The 19,535-nt window shown below is 44.1% G+C and overlaps 1 protein-coding gene across 1 annotated transcript in view; it reads right to left on the minus strand.

The window, feature by feature from the left end:
• Positions 1 to 8,697: 8,697 nt before the first annotated feature.
• The window catches only part of FMO5 (flavin containing dimethylaniline monoxygenase 5), a 31,156-nt gene continuing 20,318 nt past the window's right edge, over positions 8,698 to 19,535 (minus strand). Inside the window, exons 8-9 of the mRNA XM_062192097.1 lie at positions 14,132 to 14,204; positions 8,698 to 9,499 (exon numbers count right to left, since the gene is read on the minus strand). Of these exons, the coding sequence (XP_062048081.1) occupies positions 9,154 to 9,499; positions 14,132 to 14,204 (419 nt within the window). The 3' untranslated portion in view covers positions 8,698 to 9,153. The remainder of the gene's footprint in view (positions 9,500 to 14,131; positions 14,205 to 19,535) is intronic.

Genomic DNA, 19,535 nt, shown 5'->3' on the forward strand with positions numbered 1-19,535 from the left:
TACGAGGCCAGCGGCGCGGGGGGCCCGCCCCTGCGCGTTCCCTGCGGCCCGGGGCCCGCCCGCCTCTCTAGCCGCCGCCTCGATGGTGAGCGCGCGCCGCAGCCGGCGCCGGGCCGCGCGGGGCCACAGGGGCGGGCGGCGCCGGGGCGTGGGCCCCGGTGGGACCAGGCTGCCCGGAGGACCCGCGGCGGCCGCGCCCCGGGCGTGCTCACCCCGCCTCAGGCGCCCCGCGGGCGTCACGGCCCTGGGCGACCCGGAGAGGTGGCTTCCTACAGGGAATGAGGACGGACCTCGGCGCCGGGCAGAAGGAGGTAGTGGTTGTCCCTGGACGCGAACACTGGGTACCGGGGGCGAGCAGTCAGCCCGACTGGGGTCCCCGGGAAGAGCTCAAGATGCCGTGATCGGCCGCTAGCCCGTGAGGGATTGGTGACATGTTAGCGGAACGAACCTGTGCGGTGGGCACCCCTGGAAGAAATAACACGGACGGAGCAGCAGCCAAACCCATCAGAAGGAACGCTGAAGGTATAAAAAGGGCACAGCCAGCCCTCGGGTTGGGAGGGACGCAGTGTTTGTGACCATGAATGGAGGTTCAGGGCCTTTGCAGACCCTTGCTGGGTAGTAGTATTATCTCCTCCGTGTCTCGTTCCCTACTGCAAAGCTCTGTCAACATGGGATACCTGTGTACACCAGCGGCCGCGGCATCACCAGGGAGCTTGTTCGACGTGCAGACTCCCAGGCCCCATTCCCACGTAGGGAATCGGGCTCTGCCCTTTAACAAGATCACCTGGGACTGTGAGAAGGCTGCTTTGACAGCTGGCCTACAGCGGAACCACGTGTGATTTCTGTCTGTATTCTGCACGCACCTCCTACAAAGCTTTTTACCAAGCATTGGCAGAGTGGAGGGTACATGCAAACCGTTACACGTTTCTAACAAGATATGCCACGTAGGCTTAAAAATGGCCAGTGGCTGGGGACCCAAAGGCACACCACCCATCTTTCTGAGTGAGGGGCTCTCTTTGGAGAGAGAGAGGTTTGCTTTGCCCCCTTGTAATCTCATTCTCTGGCTCTTAACCACAGATAATTTACAGAGAAAAAAGTACCATTTTACTGCAGTCTCTAGCTCACCCCTCCAAAATCTTTTTATATTTATTTATTTAAAAGTCACAGTTAAGAAAGGGAGAGACAGAGATCTTCCATCCACTTGTTCATTCCCAGGAGCTAGGAGCTTCATACAGTTCTCTCACTTGAGTTCTAGGGGCCCAAGCACTTGGCCATCTGCTGCTGCTTTTCCCAGTCCATTAGCAGAGAGCTGGGTTGGAAGTGGGGCAGCCTGGACTCCATCCGGTGCCCAGATGGGAGCAGCTGGACACAAACTAGCACCCATAAGGGATGCCAGCATCACAGGCCGCAGCTTTACCCACTATGCCCCAACACTGGCCCCTCAACCAGCTTTCTAACAGCCCACTCCTGAGAACTAACACAGGCTGCAAGAACCAGACCAATGTCATGAGACAGATATTGATCACTCCTAAAAGCTCTACATCCCAGTACCGTTACATTGCAACTAAATTTGAACGTGAGTTTTGGCAAGGACAAATCATATCCAAACCAAGTCGAAAAGCCATTGGCGGGGCCAGCGCCCTGGCTCAGTAGGCTAATCCTCAGCCTGTGGCTCCGGCATCCCATATGGACGCTGGTTCTAGTCCTGGCTGCTCCTCTTCCGATCCAGCTCTCTGCTGTGGCCTGGGAAAGCAGTAGAGGATGGCCTGGATCCTTGGGCCCCTGCACCTGCATAGGGGATCGGGAGGAGGCTCCTGGCTCCTGGCTTCGGATCAGAGCTGCTCCAGCCATTGTGGCCTTTTGGGGAGTGAACCAACGAAAGGAAGACCTCTCTCTCTGTCTCCCCCTCTTACTGTCTGTAACTCTACCTCTCAAATAAAATAAATTAAAAAATCCTTAAAAAAAGAAAAGAAAAGCCATTGGCAAAGAATGCTGGAGTTCTACTTTAATATTCATCCTCTCTTCCTCCTTAATAACAGTACTTTGATTTTTACCTAGACCCATTGCTTCTTGGAAAAAAAAAAAAAGATGCATTTCTTAGGTTCCCTGGTAGGTAGATATATTGACTATGTTCTTTCAATGAGATCTAAGTGGAAATATTATATTGTACTTCTGTTAAGTTTCCTTAAAAGAAAAAGGCATGTTCTTTTTCTTATAGTTCTTTTTACTTTTGTGTAGAATGTCCATGTACTGGCTGGAACTCTAGCACTCTGGACCACGAGGTAGAAGTCAAATGGTGAGGGTAGTGGAGCAGAAAGAATAGCTGTGGAATTGTTTTATTGTCTCAGGACTATCTACCTCCAGACGTTTTTAGATGACAGGGAAATAAACTTCAATACTGTTTAGGCCATTGTTATTTGGGTTTTTCTATTGTATGTAGCTGCTGTGGTTTGAGTGTGTGGCTTCAGAATTCACATGTTGGCCCCAACGCAGCAGTGTTGGGAGTGGGAGTGTCTGGTGAGAGATGTTTGGGTCACAGTTTCCACCCTCATACATGGACTGCTATCCGCCCAGAGAAGGGAGTGCATTCTGGCTCCCGAAGGACCGGATTAGCTGTGAGAGTGGTTTCTTCTGAAGCAGTGCCCCTGCCATCTTCTGGTTGGTCTGTGCAAGCCCACTTTCCCTTCCACCTTCCACCATAGTTGAAGCAGCACAAGGCCCTCCCCAGAAGCCAAGCAGATGCTACTGCCACGCTCTTTGACTTTCCAGCCTCCAGAACCATGAGCTAAGATCAACTTCTTTCCTTTACAAATTACCCAGTCTCAGACTTTTTTTTTTTGGACAGGCAGCGTTAGACAGTGAGAGAGAAAGAGAGAGACAGAAAGAAAGTTCTTCCTTCCATTGGTTCACCCCTCAAATGGCTGCTACAGCTGGCACACTGTGCCAATCCAAAGCCAAGAGCCAGGTGCTTCCTCCTGGTCTCCCTTGTGGGTGCAGGGCCCAAGGACTTGGGCCATCCTCCACTGCACTCCCGGGACACAGCAGAGAGCTGGACTGGAAGAGGAACAACCGGGACAGAATCCGGCGCCCCAACCGGGACTAGAACCTGGAGTGCAGGCGCCACAGGCGGAGGATTAGCCTAGTGAGCCGCAGCGCCAGCCTGGTCTCAGATATTTTGTTATAGCAACAGAAAATGAACTGAGACGGTAGCAGAACCTACTCGTAATCAATTGGATGGGTGAGAGTATGACCTACATAGGTATTACAACCAAAGGCAGCAGTAGTTATGCATTTGCAGAGAGTTGGAGAGCTTGGTGCTCAACTCTTCGCCAAAGAGGGCAATAAACAGGTCTGCAAACAGGCAGTGAGTGCTTCACAGGAACTGAGGGGTTTGAGAAAGCCAGGAGAAACAGCAAGAGGATGAAGCTGCCTGGAGATCAAAGAGAACATGTACCCCACCTCCTTTCTTGTGTTAAGATCCTGTTTTCTCAGGCCAGTGCTGTGGTGAGCAGCTGAAGCCGTGTCGCATCCCATGTGGGCACTGGTTTGCATCCTGGCTGCCTCACTTCCTATCCAGCTCCCTACTCATACGCCTGAGGAAGCAGCGGAGGATGGCCCGAATCCCTGGGTCCCTGCACCCACGTGGGGGACCTGGATGGAGATCCTGGCTCCTGGCTTTGGGCTGGCGCATTTCTGGCTGTTGCGGCCATTTGGGAAGTGAACCAGCAGATAGAAGACCTTCTCTCTCTGCCTCTACCTCTCCGTAATTCTGACTTTCCAATAAGTAAATCTTTGAAAATAAAAAAAAAAAATCATGACCTACTAAGTTCTTTGTGCAAATAAGTTAAAAACATGGTCTATCACTTGTGTTTCAAACCACAGCACAATAGAAAAAATATGCTGACTCAGGTTAGTGGTCTAGTTGAGAGGATTTTCTGGAAGAACATGCTTGTCCCAAAGCCATTTCAAAATGTTAAGCAGCCCATAATCTCCTTAATCACTTTTCATAAAATTATTATTCACTATTTAATCACTAAAAACTCATTTCTCAACTCCCATGTTGAATTTATTCATTCAATTGATCATTAATTTACTGAGGTCTTACTATGTTACAGGCTGTATATTAGGTATTAGGAATACAAAGATTAATTATAAATATCTTCCTTCCAGAATTTTACAAGCTCAAGGAAGAAACAGATGAGGGAGCCAATTTTTATTCATAGTGCAAAAGGCTACCCATAAACTATAATTGAGAATTATACCACATGTAATGAAAGCCCAAAGGAAGTTCACCTGTTTTATGTTAGGGATCAGGAAGGTATTCCTGGAAGAGATAATAGTTGAACTGAATCTTGATGCAGGGGGTTAGCCAGCTGGGCAAGTGGAGGATCTACCCAGAGGAGAGTATGGTGAGAATATGTACAGTAGCACAGAACAACACAGCACTTGGGGAAATTCCAAGTAAGCAGTGGGAAGCATTTTTATATTATATTACTTTAGTAATAGCAAAAGTAACAGGGCACACAGACCTTGTATTGAGTAAAATTACATTACTTATGAATGTGCTTGCCATTAATGTATCATAAGTTTTCTAAGTGGCAACTACTGGCTCAATGGGTCTCTACAAGGGAGAACTTACCTAAATGATTTTAAGAAGTTGTGTCCTTTGACCTCGTATTACCATTTTACCCTTCTAAAATTATAGTCTGTACTTGTTTATCTAAGGAAATATTGAAGGAAATAAAATTGTTTATCTAAGGGAATAAAATTGCTGTAGTAAATTAGATTATTCTTTTTTTAGAACAACTTAATTTGTAGAGTACTCAAGAAGAAACATGGTAATTCAAATGAACAGTATTGGCCAATATTCTGAGAAAATTACCCTAGATTATAGCTCTTCTGAACCAAAAGAACACATTCTTTTGAAAAATAATTTTTATTTTGAAATAGATTTAAGCAGTTACAAAGACAGAGTTTCCATATACCCCACACCCCATTTCCCTTATCATTATTACCTTACACTATTATAGTACTCTTGTCACACCTATAAACCAATATTGATATGTTACTATTAACCAATCACACCCATTATTAATATTCCCTTAATTTTTACTTAATGCTCCTTTTCTGTTCAGTATGCCATCCATGATACCACATTACACTTAGATGTCATGTCTCCTTAGACTCCTCTATACTGTCACAATTTCTCAGACGTTCCTTGTTTTGATGACCTTGACAGTTGAGATGGTCAAATACTTTGTAGAATATTCCTCAACCTGGGTTTATCTGGAGTTTTTCTCAGGGTTACACTGGATTATATTTTTTAGCAGGAAGAACACAGGTAAAATGACCTTTTCATCACATCATTCCAGGGGTCCATCCTACAACAAGATTTATCACACTGTTCTTGTTCATCTTGATCACTCAACTGAGGGGGTGTTTATGAGATTGTCTCCATTGCAAAGTTATTACATAAATTACTTGGAATTCTTCTGTATGGGAGATGGGTCTATTTCAGCCCACTCGTTTATTTATTCAATCATTTATATCATATGGACTCAGGAGTTTTTAAATATTTTATGTTAATTTTTTTCTTTTTAAAACAGCTTTATTGAAATATTTTGGATATACAAAAGTAACTACAGATATTTAATATATAAATTTGATGAGTTGAGAAATGTGTATATACTTGTGCAAGCATCACCAAAATAAAGTAATAAACATAACCATCACCTTCAAATTTTTTTCACATTTCTGATTTTATGGTAAGTACACATAACATGATAGAAAGCCTCTTACCAAGAATTGAAGTACAAGATAACTTGTTAACAAAGGCACTACACAGTGGAGCATATCTCTACAACTTACTCATCTTGCATAACTGAAAATATCAAAAATTTCCCTTCCCACAAACCCTGACAACCTCCATTATATTCTCTCCTTATATTTGTTTGTTTCAGGTGATTCACGTGAGTACAATCATATAGTATTTCTCTTTCTGAGCCTGGTATATTTCATATATAGCATAATGAACTCCAGATGCATCCAGATTTATGCAAATTGCTGGATTTCCTACTCTTATAATGCTGAAAACTATTCAGCTGTATTTATATACCACATTTTCTTAATCCATTCATCCATCAATAGACATACAGGTTGTTTCTATATTTGGCTGTTGTCAGTAATGCTGCAATATATGAAAAACGCTGAAGGACACCTCTGTCAGGTATAGTATTCTTAGCTTGTAGGGTTTATTTTCATTAAACACTCTCTTCTGGCCTACTATGTCTGCTGAGAAATGCTGTTGCTCTTATTAGGAGTTCTCTTATGATGAGATACTTACTCTTGCTACTTTGAAAATTCTCTCTTTGTCTTTTACTTCTGATCTTTCCTAATTGGAACTCAGAATATCTATTTAAATTCAACTTATTTGAAGCTTTTTGGCTTCATATATTGGAATACTTACATCTTCAGATTTGGGAAATTCCCCTCTTTTTTTTAAAAAAAAAGGTTTTATTTTTAAGTTTATTTGAGAAGCAGAGACAGAGATCTCCCATCTGCTTGTTCACCCCCAAATATTTGCAACTTCTGGAACTGTGCCAGACCAAAGCCAGGAGACAAGAACTTAATGTGAGCTCCCACATAGATCTAAATATTGAACTATCACCTGCTACCTCCCGGGGTACACATTAAGAAGAAGCTGAAATCAGGCCGGCGCTGCGGCTCACTAGGCTAATCCTCCGCCTGCGGCGCTGGCACCCCAAGTTCTAGTCCCAGTTGGGGCGCCGGATTCTGACCCGGTTGCTCCTCTTCCAGTCCAGCTCTCTGCTGTAGCCCGGGAAGGCAGTGGAGGATGGCCCAAGTGCTTGGGCCCTGCACCTGCATGGGAGACCAGGAGAAGCACCTGGCTCCTTGCTTGGGATCAGCACAGCATGCCGGCTGTAGTAGCCACTTGGGGGGTGAACCAATGGAAAAAGGAAGACCTTTTTCTCTGTCTCTCTCTTTCTTTCTCACTGTCTAACTCTGCCTGTCAAAAAAGAAAAAAAAAGAAAAAAAAAAAAGAAGCTGAAATCATGAGTAGGCTTGGACTTGAACCCTGGCACTCTGATACAGGATGTGAGCATGCTAAGCAGAATCTTAACCACTACTCCAAATGCTCACTCTCCATTATTGTTTAAATTTCATTCTCTTTTCTCAGACTTACATAATGCATGTAAGTCTGCATACTTACATGCATACTTACACTTAGTATTTTTAATACTAGGTTATTTTATGGCTCAAATTATTGCAGCTTTGACAGGTGGGACCACATTCAGACAGCTCTTGTGGCCCTTGACATAAGCCATTGAGTTTGCTTTTTGAGTAATCCTTACACTTTGGCACTACAAGAATATTGTAGTCAGTTTACAAGATAGAATTGGGAAAATCATAAAGCCTTTTAACATAAGCACAGGAAAAGGAATGTCAATGAGTATTAGTACACATTCATCTGTATAGATTAGTACTCCTTCCTCGGTAACTAGGGCTCAATATCTTGAGTTGATTTGAATTCAATTTCCTATTCACATCCTACAGGAATTTTCTTGTAACCTTACATATTGTAAGTAGAATGAGAATGTCACTGAATTTATTTACATGCTTAAAAAGTGTCAAATTTATGTGTTAAAAGAAGGAAATTAAAAAAGAAAAGACCTTCTGTTTACTTTTGAGTTAGAGTAATCTGTAGATTTAAAAAAAAAAAACCCACTAGATCTATTTCAATAGATTATAGATATCCAGTATCACAGAGGTTAGGGGAGGAAGAAGCCTAAGAAGTAATAGCAGCTCTCACTTTTCTGATTATCAAATGGCATTGGCAAGGTAAAATAGGGGAAATGGCAGGCAACTGTCCAGATAGTTAAGACATTAGGAAGACGTTGTCATATTTCTGGTTGTTTTACATGTATTTGTATTAGGAAAGATGATAATTTCTAATGCTGTTCTTTCAGTTACTAAAATGTATTCTGTTGTTAGATAACAGGCAGAAATCCAGACACTTAGGACTATATTGGCCAGCAGCTATTTATGGGTAAACACCTGCCTGGGCCTCTAGTCCTTTTCCTCGTGGACCTCAGTGTGCCCGAGAGCTGACATTTAATGATCACCTCCCTGAAGCAAGAACGGAACAGATCCTCTGCAGATGAGAAGCCGCGGTCAGCAGCAGTGCAGGAAGGTAAAGCCAAGTCCCTACTCTCTGCTTCATTCGCTCTGTTTCTCAGAACTGCACGGGATGACCCAGGAAAGCTGGCCTAAGCACACCACTTCCACATTCGGTTAATAGCAAATCTGATTCCACGCATGAGTGACCTCGTCTGATGCTGTTACCTGGATGCCATGGGGAAGGAGGGGAGGAAGTTGGAGCTGGGGGAGACAAATAAAATCACATTTGTAGACCATGCTACAACAGCAGCTACTTCTCGTGTGTCCCAAGATAGTCTTGTTGGCTCCTCATATGGGAACTAAGAGATCAGAAAAGACAGACATTATTTAAAACAAATCTCAAATTTCTCAACCAAGTTCAAACCATCTGCAGATGCTGCATTATTAGAATGGCTTGTGAACCTAGAAAGTTGAAGGTAGTTTCCTTACTGAGATATAGACATGTTGCTTTGGGCAAAGGAGTAAAACGGTGTGTTAGTAAATGGCACACAGAACAAAGTATCTTAAGTATGTATTTGTCTACAATTATTAAGGTCATTATTAATCTTATTTCTCAGGAAACATACATTTGTTATAATATTAAAGACAAAAATAATGGAAAACCAAATTGCATCCAAAGAAGAGTTACACAGAGTCAGTCATTTCCCATACAGAAACAGACGTTGAGCCACAACACCAAACATTGGTTAAACACCTGCCAAATGTCAACCACTCTGCTAGGGACATACAAAGATGACTAAGAGAGTACACGAGCTGCTCTGGAGAGAAAAAGTGAAGGGTCATGAGAGGCAAGGAGATGATTAGTGCAAATGAAAAGCCTGGATTTCATTGTAGGAAAATGAAGAGAGAAATGGGGCAGTTTGAAAGAGGGTCACTTCCTCTTGTAAAATTCGGAAGGTATTTCTCTCTAAGTTACGCTTCCCAATGAAAGCAGAGGCAATGACAAAGGGACAGCTAAAAATAAACCACAATTATGGCTAAGAAAGCAATAGCTAGCATAAACTTGCCCATTGTCATCATCGAGGTCACAGAGTTACTGCTTTCCGTGACTCTCGTCATCAGAGGCTTCCTGATCCGATCTTCTACGGTAAGGATGGTTTTTCGAGCTCCCTCCCACTTTCCACGGCCCTGGAGACGGTAATGGACTGGAGTACAGGGTCCCAAAAGTAATTGTAATGCCAACTTGGGGTCGGTGAAAGCCAGAGACAGCAAATTTGGCCTGACCCCCACCAAATCAGCAATTTCTTCCATGGTTTCTATGTAGTCTCCCTGAATGGTATGGCGTTGGCTCTCCACATACCTGAAGTAGAAAGGATCGAAACCAAATCGTGTTAACAATTCAATCATTCAATCATTCATACTTTCTGAGTGCTTGCTATCGGCTCAGTACTGGGCTAGGAGCTGTGGTAAGCAGAGAATGATGACAAGACACTTGCCAGTGTCCTTAAGGATCTTATAATTTGCTAGAGGAGATGAGACATGTACATGAAGCAGAGAAGAATATGAGACTTGGTAAATCATGTTTTTTTTTTTTTTATTTTTTATTTTTTGACAGAGTGGACAGTGAGAGAGAGAGACAGAGAGAAAGGTCTTCCTTTTTCCATTGGTTCACCCTCCAATGGCTGCTGCGGCCGGCGCACCGTGCTGATCCGAAGCCAGGAGCCAGGTGCTTCTCCTGGTCTTCCATGGGGTGCGGGGCCCAAGGACTTGGGCCATCCTCCACTGCCTTCCCAGGCCACAGCAGAGAGCTGGCCTGGAAGAGGGGCAACCGGGACAGAATCCAGCGCCCCGACCGGGACTAGAAGCCGGCGTGCCGGTGCCACAGGTGGAGGATTAGCCTATTGAGCCGCGGCGCTGGCAATCATGGGGTTTTTAGACTACTTAAAAGATGTGTAGACAAGGAGCAGTTCGAACAAGCTGTAGGAGTTAGGTGCTTCAAGTTTGTAATAGATGGAGATGAGAACAGGGAGCAGCAGAATGAAAGAATAAAGCCGAAATGGGCACAGCATATCTGTGGCCACCATGTGCGGTAAAGAAGGCAGCTTGTAGAAAATAAGAATGGACATAGAAAGACAGGGCTAATAGATCTTGATGTAGAGGACTGATATGAGGAAGAGAACTCACCATGAAAGTTCTCAACTATTTTATGAGGGCATTGGTGACAGGATGCACACAATGGGACTTGCCAGGGCCAACGTTAATCTGGAATCCTGAAAAGACTAGGAAGGATGACTCGTCCCACAACAGGAAGCACCCTCTGAATGGAGCCAGATGCAGTGATTACACAGCGTGCAGACTGGAAGAGTTAAAAAGACTTTCCAGGCCAAAAATATGGTTAAGAGTTCTTCTTTCCCCCCATTTCTTCCTGGGAGAATTCCTATATCTTTGTGGAAGGAGTGGGATTTGGAGAGCTAATGGGAGGCTTTGCTTTTACTTTCTATAATGAAAAGAAAGGACAGTGAGATAGAAAGGAAGTAAGAGAAAAGTCGAGTCAAATGATTGAGGAATCCAAAACCACATACAGAAAATAAACATGAAGTAGAACTGGGGAGATAGAATTCCAAAGGAAGCGACAGATGGTCAAGTGGAAATTTATGGAAGTGGACTAGAGTTTAGAATACAGAGGAAGATATAGGAAGGAATGAGAACTTTCCCTCCTTGTGGAGGTAATGTTGACTCAGGAGCGTGGAGTCATGCATGTATCCCATAATAGTAGGCTGTGGGCTGTAGAATTCAAGCAGGCTTCACAAAAGAGGTTCACCAGTTCCTGCCTTGTGGGTTTGTTATGAGGATGAGATGAGCTCCATGCATACAAAACTCTTAATATGTGTACACAGTTGACCCTCAATAAAAGTTACATGAAATTCTTATTGCTCACAGTCAGAAAGTAGTTGGGCAAGAAAAAAAAAGGAAAAAAAAAAAAAGAAAAAGTCAAAGGAAAGAAGAAAGTTGAAGTAGGATAGATCAGTGCCAGAAAAGAAAGGAGGTAAAGCACTACAAGAAGGAAGAGATGCTTAAAAGGGTCAAGCTCAGTACTCAGTAGTGACGGGAAGGAAAGTGAAGCTGGTCATGGGTGACCTTCCAGAAAGCAGTTCCAGGAGTGAGGATGGAAGTTACGGCGCAGGGGTTTAGGAGGGAGCACATGGTGACCCTTTAGAGCACAGAATGTAGAAATGTTAATGCAGAAGTTTGGCTGTGAAAATAGGAATACCTAGAAAGGATACCAAGTGAAATAAAAACTTATTTCTCCTCCTCGTCCTCCCGGATAAGGGTGCCCTATCTCTCTGGGCCTGGAATGATCAACATCCACTTTATCCAAAGAAAACCACCCTGTGACTACTCTCAAGTTTTGAAATTCAGGTTGCTAAATTATGAAAAAGTGAAGCACTAAGCATCTGGTTGATGTTACTGCCTTCCCACTTCACGTGCACCTGAGGGTGCATAGTGGTGAAGCGACCTACAGACTTGTGACTCAGCCATGCCTGCTTCTTTAATTCACTGCCACTGGCCCTTCCTTAGGTAGCTCCATTAACCCTTTCAAATAATCCTACAAAAACAATATCCTGATATTCTCTCCATGTTGCCTACTCAACTTCTCTTTTAGGCCCTAACCACGTTTTTAACATTTTTAAAAAAGTGTTCTCTCCTTTGTTATCCATATTTAAACCATCAGTGCTATTCCAATCTATTTTCACAAACTATTATTCCCTTTCCTATCAAAAATATAATCTAAATCCTTAAACCAACACAAGGAAGTTAAATATAGTACAGTATTACTCTTTTTAAGAAATGAAGGTTGAAAGACCAAGTGTCTGCTATTAATAATTGATAGAATTAAAAAGGAGAGAACGATCCAACATGGGAAGCAGGACACAGAGCAGACTCATAGAATGGCAGATGCCCTAAACAGCACTTTGGCCTCAGAATAAGCCTTTAAGGCATTCAGATCTGGCTGAAAAGCCCATGAGAGCATTTCAGGCATGGAAAGCCAAGACACTGTGGCAAAAAATGACCTGCATGAAAGATCTCTGTGAGTGAGATCCCAGTGGAAAGAAGGAGCCATCAAAGAAGGAGGTACCTTTCTGAAGGGAGGAGAGAACTTCCACTTTGAATATGGCCTTGTCTAAATAATATCAAGAGTTTGTGGACTCAAGAGGCTTCCAGGGGCTGGCGCAGTGGCACACTAGGTTAATCCTCTGCCCGCGGCACTGGCATCCCATATGGCCGCCTGTTCTAGTCTTGGTTGCTCCTCTTTCAGTCCAGCTCTCTGCTGTGGCCCGGGAGTGCAGTGGAGGATGGCCCAGGTGCTTCGGCCCCTGCACCTGCATGGGAGACCAGGAAGAAGCACCTGGCTCCTGGCTTTGGATTGGCGTAGCTCTGTTGTGGCCATTTGGGGAGTGAACCAATGGAGGGAAGACCTTTCTCTAACTCTCTCTCTCTCTGTAACTCTACCTGTCAAATAAATAAACAAAAATCTAAAAATAAAAAAAAAGAGGCTTCCATAGCCTTAGCAGCTCATGACAAGAGCCTCGGGTGATCACTGACATCATAAATAAGAGTAACAGGAGTCACTGTGCACTTGCTTCTCATGTAGGACCTCTGCCCTTAATGTGATGTACTATGAGAATTAACAGTAAAACTAGTCTTCAAACAGTACTTTATATTTTGTGTGTCTGTGTGAGTGCAAACTGTTAAAATCTTTACTTAGTATAGAGTTGATCTTCTGTACATAAAGATAATGAATCTTAGCCAGTGCTATGGCTCACTAGGCTAATCCTCCGCCTGCGGCGCCAGCACCACAGGTTCTAGTCCCAGTTGGGGTGCTGGTTCTGTCCTGGTTGCTCCTCTTCCAGTCCAGCTCTCTGCTGTGGCCCAGTAAGGCAGTGGAAGATGGCCCAAGTGCTTGGGCCCTGCACCTGCATGGGAGACCAGGAGGAAGCACCTGGCTCCTGGCTTCAGATTGGTGCAGCGCCGGCTGTAGCGGCCATTTGGGGAGTAAACCAATGGAAGGAAGACCTTTCTCTGTCTCTTTCTCACTAACTCTGCCTGTCAAAAAAATAAAAATGAATCTTAATGAAGAATGGAATGAGAGAAGGAGTAGGAGGTGGGATGGTTTGGGGGTGGGAGGGCGAGTATGGGGGAAGGACCATTAATCCCAAAGTTGTACTTATGGAAGTTATATTTATTAAATAAAAGCTTTCTATTAAAAAAAAAAAAAGAAATGAAGGTTGAGCATTTTGCTCGGTGGTTAAGACATCGCTTGGAACATACATATCCCATATCAAAGTGCCTGGGTCAAGTTCCCAGCTCCTCCTCTTCTGATCTAGCTTCTTGCTAATGTGCAACCTGGAAGGCAGCTCAAATACTTATTTCCCTGCCACCCACAAGAGTTCCAGGCTGGTGACTTAGGCCTGGACCAGCCCTGGCTGTTGTGGGCATTTGAGGAAAGAACAAAATCTTTCTCTTTGTTTCTTTACCTCTGTGTGTGTGTGTGTCTGCTTTTCAAATAAAATAAAAATAAATATATTTTTAAAAAGTTTTATTTATTTGAAATAGTTACAGAGAGAGAGGGAAAAGCAAGAAGAGAGAGAGATCTTCCTTGCACTGACCCACTCCCCAGACGGCTGCAGCAGCTGGGGCTAGGCCATGCTGAAGCTAGGAGCCAGGAGCTACATCCAGGTCTCCCACATGAGTGGCAGGGACTCAAACATCTGGGCCATCTTCCATGCTTTTCCCAGGCCATGAGCAGGAAGCTAGATCAGAAGTGGAGTAGCCTGGACATGAACTAGCACCCTTATGGGATGCTAGCTTCATAAGCAGTGGTTTCATCCACTACACCACAACTCCAGCCCCATACATAAAAATTTTTAAAAAAGAAATACAGAGGAAAGGTAACCAGGGAGATGAAAAATATTCAAGGAGAATTTCTTACCTTTTTGCCATTTTCTCTTGAACCTGAGATATTTCTGTCATCATTTCACTTTGTGAGGGTAAAGTCTTTAGCCCTAAAGAGAAAAAAATTAAAATCATAAGTGTAAAATTTCCTCAGCAGAAACAAGGATTCTTATTAGCAATTACTATACTTTAGAGAATTCAAAGAAACACCACGTCATTTTCTGTACCCAAGGAGATTGCAATTCATTTATCACTTACCCTCTGACCACCGCAGTGTAATGATGTTATCATCTGTAACTTACTGTATTCTAGCTTGTCTTTGGCAGATATTTCTCTCCTGCTCTCCCTTCCAGCTAAAACCTGCCTCCTTGCTAACAATCTGGGAAATGTAATATGGACATGATGAAATGATAAACGGCCTTAAGGAGATATGGAAAGTGAGGTGCAAAGGTCAGGGGAGTGCAGAAAGACATCTACACCTGTATTCTTTTTTTTTTTTTTTAATTTTTTTTTTTTATTTTTGACAGGCAGAGTGGACAGTGAGAGAGAGAAACAGAGAAAGGTCTTCCTTTTTGCTGTTGGTTTACCCTCCAATGGCTGCCATGGCCAGCGCACCGCGCTGATCCGAAGACAGGAGCCAGGTGCTTATCCTGGTCTCCCATGGGGTGCAGGGCCCAAGCACTTGGGCCATCCTCCACTGCCTTCCCGGGCCATAGCAGAGAGCTGGCCTGGAAGAGGGGCAACCGGGATAGAATCCGGCACCCTGACCAGGATTAGAACCCGGTGTGCTGGCACCGCAAGGCGGAGGATTAGCCTGTTGAGCCACATTAGCCTGTTCGCGCCGGCCAACCTGTGTTCTTTTTTATTATTTATTTTTGTATACCTGTACTCTTGATAACAAAGAGGCTCTATACCACAGAGAGAGTAGGAAGTAAAAGCAAGCCAGTAATCACATTGTATGCCTAAAGCTCTTTGGGAAATAGGCTTTACCTTCCAAACATTTTTATTTGCTAAGACAGGGGCAAGGCCAAGGGCAACTCTTAATACCCAGTCTTGACAGATAAACTTAAGCACCAAATACACAATTCCAGTAGTAGGAATTTAATGCCAAGGACATGGCTAGCCAAAAGGAAACTGGTATTGAGGTCAATATAAACAACTGTAAGCTTACATAATTAGGAGCCAGCATTGTGGCACAGTGGGTTGAGCTGCTGCCTGCAGCACAAGCATCCCATAGAACACCAGTTCTAGTCCTCCACTTCCGATCCAGCTCCCTGCTAATGTGCCTGAGAAAGCAATGGAGGATGGCCCAATTGCCTGGGCTCCTGTACCAACGTGGGAGACCTGGAGGAAGCTCCTGGCTCCTGGCATGGGCTTGGTCTAGCTGTGGCTATTGTGGTCAATTGGGGAGTGAACCCCTCTCACTCCCTTTCTTTGTATCTCTGCCTTTCAAATAAACAAAGTAGATCTTTTTTAAAAATTTACATAATTAGATATATGCCCAGATGTTCAGGAAATATGTCATTTAGAAAACTACTCCATCAGGTCATAAGGTGTAACTCCAGAACATTCTAGAATGTCGGGTTTCAGGATGGGAATATATCTTGCCTAATACAAGCCTTCTTATCACACATTAATCAAGTGATTATGTCATTCCCCCTTAAATGTCTTTGGTATTGGGGATCTCATTACCTTCTGAGGAGATGAAATATCTGGCTGCTTAATGGAACATTATTTTTTATTGACGTGAAAATCTGCATCTATGAAACTTGCCTCACTGGACGTACATCTGCCTTCTGGAGCCACGGTGTTAATTTTAACACATGGTAGCCCTTGAAGCATGTCAAGACAACTGTCATAACTCCTTCAAATCTCTCATTATCAGGCTAAATAGCTCCAGTTCCCCATACAAGGAGTTTCATACTCTCTGCCATCTTGGTTGCCCTTTTCTGGGCCCACTCTAGCCACTATCCTGGTTGTGGCACTCTTAAAATATAAGACTTGAAATCCAGTACTCAGAGATAGCCTGCTGTGTTTCTTCATGTGTCTTCTCATTTAATCCATGGGAATTATTTTTTTTTATTTGACAGGTAGAGTTATAGACAGTGAGAGAGAGAGAGAAAGAGACAGAGAGAAAGGTCTTCCCTCTATTGGTTCACTCCCTAAATGGCCGCAATGGCTGGAGCTGTGCCGATCTGAAGCCAGGAGCCAGGTGCTTCCTCCTGGTCTCCCATGCAGTTGCAGGGCCCAAGCACCTGGGCCATCCTCCACTGCCCTCCCGGGCCACAGCAGAGAGCTGGACTGGAAGAGGAGCAACCGGGACTAGAACCCAGAGCCCATATAGGATGCCGGCATCGCAGGCAGAGGATTAACCAAGTGAGCCACTGCGCAGGCCCAGGAATTATTATTTCAATGAGGAAACATTGAAATGCTTCATTTGAGATTAATGACAGATCTTTTTGAATGCTCAAAAAATAAAGAAACCCACATATTTTGAGAGTTGAGTTCCAAATTCCAAATCTCATAGTACAACCATAAATTTTACTTCTATTAGTTAGAAATATCATGGAGGAGGAAGTCTACTTATTAGCTGTGGGAGACAGCCAATTTGTCTTTTTTTTTTTTAAAGCTAGATACGTATACAGTGTCATGTAATGCAGTTCTCCTAATTCGTTCATCTGTTCTTATAGTATTTCCTTGTTGGACACATACAGTCTCTCCCATGTTATCTCCATCCTTTGTGTCTTGCGCCCTATATTGAATCCCCAATTTAAATTAATGGCCACAGCCCCTGAGCAGATTCTTTTCTCTGCCATCCCCAATATGCATTCTATCACCAAGTCCTTTCAAATTTGCCTATGAAATTTCAGTGGAGACTATCTTTCCCTGTTACCTTGGTTTAAGCCTTCATTAGGTCTTCCTTGGACTCTGACCACAGGTTCTTACTGGCCAACTTCCCATTTCACTCCCCTCTAATGTATCTTCTAAATCACACATCTGTTTTCCAGTTAAAATCTGTCAGTGGTTCTCCACGGCCTATATGAAGTGCAAACTTCTTGCATGTTCCTCAAAAACTTTCTTTTTGCTTGTAAAGACCCATGTATTTATTTGAAAGGTAAAGTGATGGAGAAAGGGGGAGAGGGAGAGAGAGAGAGAGAGAGAGAGATCTTTCATCAGATGGTTTACTCTCCCAAATGGCCACAAAATTTGGGCCAAAGCCGGGAGCTTGAAACTCCACCCAGGTCTTCCATGGGGGTGGCATGGCCCAAGCACTTGGGCCATCTTCCACTGCTTTCCCAGGCACATCAGCATGGAGCTAAACCAGAGTGGATCAGCCGGGACTCAAACCAGCACTGTGATAGGGGATGCTGGCATCTCATGCAGCAGGTTAACCCACTGCACCACAACGTCAGCCCCTCAAAGATTTCTCTTGATATCTCCTTTATGATTATCTCTAGCTTCCTTTTCCTTACTTGTTTTTTTTTTTTTTTTTTTTTTTGACAGGCAGAGTGGACAGTGAGAGAGAGAGATAGAGAGAAAGGTCTTCCTTTTGCCGTTGGTTCACCCTCCAATGGCCGCTGCGGTTGGCGCGCTGTGGCCGGCGCACCGCGCTGATCCAATGGCAGGAGCCAGGTGCTTATCCTGGTCTCCCATGGGGTGCAGGACCCAAGCACTTGGGCCATCCTCCACTGCACTCCCTGGCCACAGCAGAGAGCTGGCCTGGAAGAGGGGCAACCGGGACAGAATCTGGTGCCCCGACCGGGACTAGAACCCGGTGTGCTGGCGTCGCAAGGCGGAGGATTAGCCTAGTGAGCCGCGGTGCCGGCCTCCTTACTTGTTATAATACTTTATTTTTCAGCATTCTGAACTGCTTGTGGTTCCCAGAACTCCATTTGTTCTGTCATTTTACTCTAACTTCACATAAACATTAATGACTTCCCTTCCTCTTATGGTCAGGATTTCCTTGTTCCTTATTAAACTACATGTTGTGGCTGAGAATTGAGTACATATTTCCACAGCTCCCCTGACAGTCCATTGCTATTGGAACACGCTGCTATTGAGGGTACAGAATGAGTGAGTACAGCAACACTCTTTACCTGTCTGTCTGCTTCACTTGACGTTGAGTTCCATCAACCTAAGGATTGTATTTCCCACCTCCATTACCTACAGAGGGCCTGCTACATAGTGAGAGGTCAGTAAATGCTAGCTGATTTTCTGTAAATCCTGACCTGCCCCAGAACATTCTGGCATAAAGATGACATTACAAGAGAAGAGAGAGAGGGCTGCATTTTCATAAGACTGGAATTGGCCAAGATAGTTCATCAGCTGAGATCCTCAAAAAAAGAAGTTTCAGTTACAGAATGTACAACTTCATTGACCCTAAGGCTAATTGGCATTTGTTTAAACTGATGTTTGTTAGATGACTCTACGTGCTTGGCACTGGTTTAGGCTTAGAACACAAAGGCAAATAAACATGATCCTTGTATCTGAACGGGTTTCAATGTACTACTAAGGGAGTGGGGAATATACCTGGGCTTGTTATGCTTGAATCAGAAGCAAACAAAGGGCAGACCAAGGAGAGAACAGCAGAAGTAAAGGCACAGGGTCCATGGTACCTACTGGCTAAGTCATCCAGTGCATCCAGATGATTGCAGGGTGGGAGTAAAGACTAGAGAATCATGGGCCTGAAAAGAGCTGGCTGTGTCTGGGGGTGAAGGACCTTGAATGCCACTATAACGCCATCTTGTGAACCACAGACGAGCATAACTTGCTAAGACTGCCAAGGGAAGTCACGGAAAGAAAGTAGGGCACCAGTGAAAACTGCAAGAGAGGCGAAGAGAGAAGAAACAGTTTTGGTCACGGCAAGGAAGTGCATTCAATGTGCTAGAAAAGGGTGGAATATCTTCTTGATGAGAGAACCATAATTCCAGAGAACAAAGAAAGAAGGAAAATGGGGCTTGGTAGGATAAGGACAGGCTAGGGAGGACAGGTGGGCTGGGCAGGCATGAAACAGTAGGAGAAACCAGCTGATGCTAAGGGTTTAAAAACTGGCACAGTGAAGGCAGAAATCAGGGATGGGAAAGGCAAGCATTTGGTAGGTAAACAGGTGGGTCACGGACAGAATAAAAACTCAGGGCTCCTGGCAAGAGTTGGTAAAGTTCAAGAGAATCTTTTGAAGATTTTTTTTCCTTCTAGGTATTGGAAGAAAGTTGGAGGAATTAGCATTAGGCTTCTGCTAGCATATGGAGCTGGGATTTTTGTGCATTTTTCCCAAGACTCCCTTACCCTATAGGCATTTTATAGACTTCCAAATACTCATTTTTCCTATTTCTTTCGATGGTTCTTTTGTGCATTGGCTTGTTTTAATGAACCTCTCTCCCCTTACTTAATTGAACCAATTAAAGGCCCATTTAATATGACCAGAACTAAGTCAACCTAAT

The sequence above is a fragment of the Lepus europaeus genome, chromosome 5 (assembly GCF_033115175.1).
Source record: "Lepus europaeus isolate LE1 chromosome 5, mLepTim1.pri, whole genome shotgun sequence".
In the NCBI taxonomy this organism is placed as follows: domain Eukaryota; kingdom Metazoa; phylum Chordata; class Mammalia; order Lagomorpha; family Leporidae; genus Lepus; species Lepus europaeus.